Here is an 8,552-nt window from a genome sequence, read left to right as displayed (position 1 = left end):
CTGGGTGGGAGTTTGGATGCGGGGGGGGGGTTCCAACCTGGGGCAGGGGGTTGGGGTGCAAGATCTGGGATGGAATTAGGGTGCAGGAGGTTCAGGGTCTGGGAGTGAGTTAAGGTGCAGGTGGGGGTTCCAACCTGGGATAGGGGGCTCTGGTCTGGGCTCTGACCAGGTGGCACTTACCTCAGGTGGCTCCCAATCTGTCGTGCAGTAGGGCTAAGGCAGGCTCCCTGCCTGCCCTGGTTCCATGCTGCTCCCGGAGGCATATCCAGGCAGCTCTGCGCAGTGCCCATGGCTGCAGGTTCCCCACCAATGGGAGCTGCGGACCCAACCCTGGGGATGGGGACAGCATGCAGAGCTTCCCTGATTACCCCATGCTTAGACAGCAGACATGCCAGTTGCTTCCAGGGAGCTGCGCAGAACCAGGCCAGGCAAGAAGCCTCTCTTAGCCCCACTGCACCACGGACCGGACTTTTAACAGCCTGATTAGCGGTGCTGACCAGAAATGCCAAGGTCCCTTTTCGACTGGGCATTCTGCTCAAAACCTGGATGCCTGGCAACTCTACTTGTGGGACTTAAGAAGCTGTAATATTTTAAGGACCTCACCACAATTTTGAAGAGTCAGAATTTTCATAAGGTTTTATACCTACTGGGACAGGGCCTTGAGAGTTTGACCCATGGGGAAGTCCATGCACAGGAGTCATGTTTGATACAGATAGTACCTCAATGCCAAATTTCAGTGGCCTCTATTTAAGGAGCTCCCAGTCACCTGTGACAACCACCACTAGACCTACTATGGTTAGCAACTTTTACACCGAAAGTGACTGAATAATTAGAACTGCCAGTCAATTGTGTTTGAGGGGAATGGTGATAGAAAAGCTGGAGAAGGGTCTCTGACAAACACCTGGAATCAAGCAGAGAGGAATGTCTATACTCCCTGAGTGAGCGTGTTCAGATCAGAGTTCAACAGCTCTCGGGGATCAAGCCAAGAAACTAATGGTAAAAAATAGTAGTGAAGAAAACAGCGCACACAATGTCTGCTAATGCACTGGTTGTACCTTTATTGTTTCACCTCGTTCACTAACAGTTCAGTGGTGACAAGGTTACCATACACAGTTAGATATCTGCATTGCACACCTAAGGCTATACAGCAAATGGATCAGAATTAGTACAAATACTTGAACTATATTTACATTTCGTATACTCAAGCTCCAAACAGATATATTTACAAAATAAAACATGAGAATGAAAATCAAATTAATATCGTACAGTGTTGCTGATGCACTCCTTTGCTGGGATGAGATCAGTTTGCAAAGAGATTTGTTCAAGAAGGCTACTTATGCTATATAGTGTCTACCATGTGTGGAGGACTTGAATAGGGAGATGGAAAGAAACATTGGTTAAAAAAATAGGTATTTCAGTGCAACAGCATTTCTAACATCCAAAGTCAAGAACATTAACAGACTGCACATGGAGTTATGTGCTCTGAACAAGCAGAGTGAAAATTAAGGCCTCATCCTGAGAAGTGCTGAGCATCCCATAACTTCCCCAATTCCCAACCCTTGGTTTCAACAGGAGCTAGGGATAGCTCAGTATGTCAGGTCAGGCCATTAATCTGGCAACATTAAAAACAGAGGTCCTATAACCCTCCAGTGCCAGACTCTCAAGCTTGAGTGCACAGCTTCTCTCACTGATTGAAGCAAATTTAAAATTAATATTGACAAAAGGTTAAGTAGACTGTTTTTAGGCCTCCAATACTTAGAACTTATAAATGGCCTCCTGAACAAAAATCTCTCATTTCTGTTCTCGAACAGCTGATGTTTCTGTTTAACAAGGAAGCACAAAATGAATACATTCCTGCTACGTACAGTACAGACCACATACAGGGTAATTAGCCACAATGGAGAAATGCAACACACACGTTAGAGTCCCATTTAAATACATTCTGCAAACCTTCCAAGAGCAGCAGCATTAGGATCCTTCCTTTAAGCAGCAGGTTAACAACTGCATCTTTAACAAAAAAAGAGAAAAAAATCCAGAATGCCACTAACACAAACTGATGCTGCGTAAGTACCAGAGTGATGCATAGGCAGTATTAATTGCCAAGTACCAGTGGGTTCTATACCCAGGATAATGCTCTCTTCATTATCTAATGTGCAATTAATTACAGATGTATAAATATACAATACATTACATAAAAAATTAAATATCCCTGTAAATTAGATAACAAGCAGCAGAAAGTAAAGTCTTTGCTTTGAAACACCTCACTGAGCAGTAGTAAAGATATTCGACATGGGCATGACAAACCTTCCCAATGGTTTGGAAATCCTCTCCCTTCCCTTCTGCATCCCAGGATAAAGGATTTTGTTTAAAAAAATTAAAGTGCATCTCTAAAATACAGTATCAATTCTTTTTAAAATAAAATGGCTTGTGGAACTTAAACACTAGTGTCATTTTCACTGGCCTTTGGGTCATTTCTTTCCTTCCATTATTTGATTAAATTAAAAACCCAAACTAGAGGTGTGCCTGCAATCTTAACTTTTTCCAAGGGACATCCTTTAGGATCAGTGCCCATGCTCAAGAGGTTGGCTGGCCCATGGCATGGTGCCCACTTTCCAGCAGCAAGTCCCAAGAGCTGGCTGACTCCAGGACAGCCTGCATGCAGGTCAACCATCAAAACAGCTCAGTTGGATTTTTCAACTTCAGGGAGGGGTGACAGTTTTCCCTGCCCCATGTATTTTTTCCATTTTAAACTCTTTGGGCTAGAACAGGAAGCCTGTACAAAAATATGTATGTCAATTAATTTAAAAAATGTAGTATTTTTCTACTTCCTAATTTAAGGACCAAGGAACACTGCCATTCCAGAGCAGAGCTCCATTACCAATGTGAGACTCTAGGAGATTCAACATCTCTCTTGCGTCAGACTGGAAGGTGGTACTGCCCCTTCTGAACTCTCTACAGATTATAGGGCTTTAGGAAATGTAGAAACTTAAAAACAGAATTTTACACTTCCAGTGACCTTTGATCTACATAAAGATCAGGTCACCAGAAGCTACCTGCAGTCCTCAAATATAGGAGTGTGAAATTTATGCAACACATTTGTAACATTTCAGTTCTCTAGTAATAAGATACTCATATGCCACCTCCTGTTTCCTAAGGAGGGTCCCTTAATCACGTTTATATATAATATATTTATAAATACAACTTAGCTAATTTTCAAGCTTCTGGCCTATCCAAAGCAAAGACTTTGCAAACTAGTTTTGTTCTAGTTAATAAAATTAAAAAAAAAGTTCTCAGTGCGTCACATAATACCACCTCTAATCGTCACCATCCCTCCCCTTCTCAGAAAGGTCCCACCTTCGTTACCGATGGTGGCAGCAGCAGTAGTGACTTAGTGCTTAAAATTAACTTCTAGTTCATTCTTAGAACAGTCTTGAAATCTCCTTAACTCCAGCTCAGGGAGCCTCTTCCTGCACTGGCAGTCTTTGTTTGTGCACACACTGGATGTGCATATTGTGTCTGTTACACAACAACCAACATTATCACTGTGTTAGGGTCACACAATTAAAGAACAAAATGCTAAAAACAAACGCTTTCTGTGTGATGCTCTTGGGTCCCTATGACACTCTCCCACTGCAGATTCCTGTTCTGGAAGGAGTTAGGGGACTGCAGGAGAAAGGGTGAGCTCATAGCTTAGCTTAATTATCATGTAAGGTATAAATAGATGTCCTAGCAAGCATCAGACTTCATCTTCCTGCTCCTTTTTTTAACTAAGCTTTTATGAGGTCCCACTATGCACTGAGCTTTGCCAGCAGAAGCAAAGCAGTGCATGAAGCTGGAGTAAAGTTGCTCTATTGAGAATCCCTCATATTTCTGGCCACAGAAACTCCAGTGGGAGGCATGATTAGGTGACAAGGAGCGATCTGAATGAAAACTACCTTCCTGAGGTGGAGTGATCAGAGGATCTTTTCTTCTTGTATGTGCCTAGATAGTGAAATAAACCCCCTTTCCCACTCCCAAGGGCTATAAACTTAATGAGAGCTCTGTACATCCTTACTCCCCTGGCATTCCACTCCCCTGAGTAGCTGAAGTATAATGAAGGGATTTTGATGGATGCTAAAGATAACTCCCCTGCAGCCACCAAGAAACCTAAGCTGGAAATTCACCTTCCAGAGAAAGGAAACTTACTATGTCTTTGGTGGAAGGCTTGAAGGGGTAGGGGGTCAAGGTTTGTCTAAGAGACCTTATATCAAATTAGCAATAGCTGCTGCTGCCCAGGGGGAATCTTACAACAGGCACTTGTTACACATTGGTGACCAGGAATAGGAGTCTACTTGGTCTCTCTTCAGGAGGGACTATCCTCCTGCCCACAGAATTTAGAGGGAAAGGCTGGAGGCAACTGAAGAAAAGGAGGAGAAAGTGGTGGTGATACAAGCAGAGATGTGATCTTTTTTCCAAAGAGAAGCCAAAGCTCCCTCCCATCTTGAAGCATGCAGTGGCTGAAGAGTGCTGCAAGCACTAGGTTTTAAAGGAGACAGTGGAGAGAAGATAATATCCAATCTGATGATCGGAAAGTATTTGAATTGGAGAAAGGAGGGTGGTATGCACAAGGTGGGAGCAGGGAGGCCCTCATTTCAGGGGTACTCCAAGAGTATATGCCAGATGCATTTTTCAGAGCAGCTTTCCAGGCCATGCTGTTTCTGTTTTAAAACTAATCAAACAGGGAAGGGAAAAAAAGTCACTGCTACAGTAACTCTCAAGACCAAAGAAAGGAAGACAAAAAAGGGAAGCATCTCCCCATTCTTCTGATTAATTCCTGCATATGCTCGAGAGAACCACCACACAGGGATTTTTCCACTTCCCACTTTCCTTCATTAGCATCACCTCAAAGAAAAGGCTGAGCCCTTCAAATTACAGGATTCGCACCCAATGCTTCAGTGACAACCGCCTTTCTGAATCAGGAGGGACATGGCCACATTGCCTGCACATCGTTACCCCAAATGCCACCTGCTCTGCTCAAAAGAGGGGCAGAGAAGTGCTAATGTTTTGGAGAATTTTATAAATGAACAGTGCCGATCTAGACCCCTATGGCAAGAGCCCACATGGCAGTTTCTTCCAGCCTGCTGCTACATCACTCGGTCTGCTCCTGTTCTCCTCCCAGCAGCCTAGACAGCAACAGACCTTGCTCTGACCTGCTGAATACCAACAACTCCTCTATCTCCAGAATTAACTCAAATTCCTGGATATCTGGTGTCTGAGATTCAAGTCCAACCTGGACGGGTTGACTTATCTTATGTGTCAGCTCTCATAGGGGGTTAGATGACAGGCAAGACTAAGGAAGCCTCAAGAGCAGTGGCAGCTTCTAGCTGAGTAACACCACGTTTAGACACTTAGAAGGAACTATTTTTCCCTAGCCTAAGAATCTTGTCCTGAGGGCAGCATTGTGGTTACCACAAAGTAATAAAATAAAGAAAAACCTAAAGCATTTCAGAAAGATAACACTGAGGACAGCGGTACAGACATCGAAGAGTCAGTTGGAATGGGAAACCAATAGTCTTAAGGAAAAGACAAAAAAATAAACTTTTCTTTTTGAAGTCGTGCAATATTCACTAGATCCTTTTTTTGTTTTTTCCTTTTGTTTTGGCCACATGCTACTAATAGGATTCTCAGCACATATGAAAAGAAAAAGGGGTAGGGTTAGAATAGCTAGAAAAGTGCTGAAGGAGGTGGGGAGGGAATGGAAGTTAAGCCACAGGATTACATACAAGAGAAACCATCAAGAATCACACAGAGAAATGAGAGGTAACACTTTATCTATCAGAAGGTGAGTTAGAACAGATGAGAACATCACATGGACTCAGTACTTCAGCAGGCCCGAGCGTCTTCGGGCCAGTTTTGACCTGCACAAAACAAAGGAAAAAACGATTAGCTAGCTTGGCATTACCTCCTGAGCCTCATTCTTCCTCCCTCCTGGTCATTCTTTACCTTCTCTTCTGCCACATCTTGATGCTATTTCATCTACGCCTATTTTGCATTTTTTTTTTTTTTTTTTTTTTTTACCAAAAGGTAAAAATATTTAAGAGTGATAACTTGGTAGCTGTACTTGCTGCCCCAGTGTCCATGTGAGGGAGATGGAATCCGGTAGGAACTGCAGTTTAAGAGCTCCTCTCTCTATACCAGTAACAGTTGGATTTTCAATGAACTTTTTAGTAAAATGAAGACTGATTTTTTTCTAGCAGCACTGTGTTACCGTGCCTTCAAGGGACAGCCAGGAACCTCCATAGCCCAGCTGACAATGTGGCACTTTTGGTGTGAACTAGAATGCAGGGACTCTTGGGAGAAAGCCAGCAAGGGGAAGGAGGAGGGAGAGTTCTTCTGCATCACCCTACAGTCTGGCCAAACAGAGAAGCAGCCCAGACCTACCAGCAGCTAGGGAGTGAAAAGTCTAATATATTTGTAAAAAGAGAGAAAGTCCAGGAGGCCAAAGGCCATTTTAAGCTCTTCATACCTACATTACACACAGCATCCTGCATATATTTAAATGTGATTTGTCTAGTAAGAAGCTGGTGAACAGACAGCATCCACTGCAGTTTCTAGGCTTTAGGGCTGGGTTTTTTTTTTTCCACATCAGTAGACTGAGTGCTCAGTGGAATTGGCTCCCCCATCCCCTCAGGGCAAAATCTGCTAATCAATGTGACAAGCTGCCTGCCCACATCCCACTAACCACATCTCTCACTCAGGCACAGCTGGCTCTTACCGTATTGTGCCAGCAAGAAGAGGGTTGAAGGCATATAACCAGTCGTTCATATCTTTGTCATTGATGGCCTGGAGCAGAACCCCACGGTGCTTTGTGCAAACAGCAAAGGTATTGGGGGTCTGAAATATTTAAACAGACAGTTATCAAGAAACCATGCCTGCAGATGCAAAGACTAGTTACACATGGGGTTAACATCTCTTCATTGCTACTGGAATGTGCCTGTCCCAGCAGCAGTTTCCTAGGAGACATTCAGACAACGGACATACTTGTTTTCTCTCCTCCAGGATGCATTTGATGTGTCCAGTATATTGTTCAGCCCCAAAGCTATTAACAAGAGCGTATTTCACAGAGATGTTCCACTACTCATGGACCCATATCCTAAAGTAAAATCTTTGGGGCAGGGACTATTTTTTTGTTCTGCGTGTACAGAACACAAGGGGGTCCTGGTACATTATGTGGACTCCAAGGTGCTACAATAATGCAAATAAAGCTATTGCAGTAAAGCAATTTGCTGTAGTCAATCTGCTATATAATGTATATGTGATGGACTAGAGGAATCAAGGGACTGGTAAAGAGGGACACAGGCTTAAACTTCTCAGTCTGAATCCTGCCCAAACTGGTGGTGACTGAGAGTGGATCAATAGTCTCAGTCCAGCTCCCTTTAGGTTTGTATGCATATCACAAAAGCCACCACTGCACTAACCGGGAGCCTTGTTGGCAGCCTCGGCAGAAGCGTCAATGGCTGAACTACCATTGAAATTGATCCCGCTAAATCCTAGAGATGGTTACCCCAGTCACAGATCAGTCAGATTGGCAGGGCAGCATCAGCATTCTGCTCCTGTTCTGTGAATAAACAGAGGACTGCCATTTCCAGGCACTTATACTGACCTTCACCATTGCCTGCTGATCCTCGCTGTACTCCACCTGAGCTGTGGACAGGTTTATGATCCCCCTCTCCACAGGGTCTTTGTCGCTGTTGTAAATGAAGACGTATGGACGGCGGACTATCACAAAGTGCTTGGCCCAGGAGCTGGAGAGTGGCTCCTTGAAGTGGAGGTACCCCTTCTTTGAGACCACAGAGCTGAAGAAATAGACAAAGGGGAAATATACTTATCCAAGAAAGTATGAAGTGCATCAGCCCCTGCTAGGATGGCCCAATAACTGAGTGAAATGGCAATAAGGCTATAGGAACAGACCAGTGGGCCTATAGCCCTGTCTCCCATCCCAGCCAACGCCAGTTTCTTCAGAGGAAAGCTTACCCCCATCTCCCCATTCCAAAAGGGCACCTAGCTACGCACACAGGACAAGTGATGCACAGAGAGCTATGCTGCAGTAACATGGATAAAACAGGTCAGATTCTGTAGCAGAACTAGTTCCGTGCATGAAGTGTTTGCAGGATTGAGCACTATGGAAGACAGATCAACAGAACTCTTCCCTACCCTGCTGCTAGCCTCTGACTCTCTCACAGGCTGCTGCTTTAGTGCTGATGGCAAATCTTGGTAGCTATTGTGTGCATCTTCCTCAGATGAGGCAAGACAACTGGAAACCCAAGAAAGCCCCTGCTTTAGAGAGCACAGGAAAATTTGACACTGTTGCAATTGACTTACCCAGGTCTGATTTCCTCAATATCTGGAACAAGGTTCAGGAATTCATTCTTTCCAGCTCTGGCCAGGAAGGAGGTTTCCACTGTTGTAACCAGCTGGAATTGTTCCAACTCTGGGCATGGGCTGGAGGCACGGGAATTTGCTTCTGGAGTCCTTTTAACAAAAATGAAGCAGGAGAAAAGTAATCACTACAA

General features: G+C 44.2%; 2 protein-coding genes across 4 annotated transcripts in view; one reads left to right on the top strand and one right to left on the bottom strand.

The window, feature by feature from the left end:
- DFFA (DNA fragmentation factor subunit alpha) overlaps positions 1–8,552 on the top strand; it is a 355,095-nt gene that overhangs the window by 48,295 nt on the left and 298,248 nt on the right. The window lies entirely within an intron of this gene.
- The window catches only part of KIF1B (kinesin family member 1B), a 136,577-nt gene continuing 129,060 nt past the window's right edge, over positions 1,036–8,552 (bottom strand). For all 3 annotated transcript variants that reach the window (XM_075060328.1, XM_032775458.2, XM_032775460.2), the window contains 5 exons: positions 8,362–8,511; positions 7,643–7,835; positions 6,755–6,873; positions 5,862–5,897; positions 1,036–3,516 (listed from right to left, as the gene is read on the bottom strand). In XM_075060328.1, coding sequence (XP_074916429.1) covers positions 3,453–3,516; positions 5,862–5,897; positions 6,755–6,873; positions 7,643–7,835; positions 8,362–8,511 — 562 coding nt within the window. In that variant the 3' untranslated portion in view covers positions 1,036–3,452. The remainder of the gene's footprint in view (positions 3,517–5,861; positions 5,898–6,754; positions 6,874–7,642; positions 7,836–8,361; positions 8,512–8,552) is intronic.

The sequence above is a fragment of the Chelonoidis abingdonii genome, chromosome 23 (genome assembly GCF_003597395.2).
Source record: "Chelonoidis abingdonii isolate Lonesome George chromosome 23, CheloAbing_2.0, whole genome shotgun sequence".
NCBI lineage: Eukaryota > Metazoa > Chordata > Testudines > Testudinidae > Chelonoidis > Chelonoidis abingdonii.
Note: the sequence above shows the minus strand (reverse complement) of the source record. Positions and strands in the feature narration are given on the sequence as shown.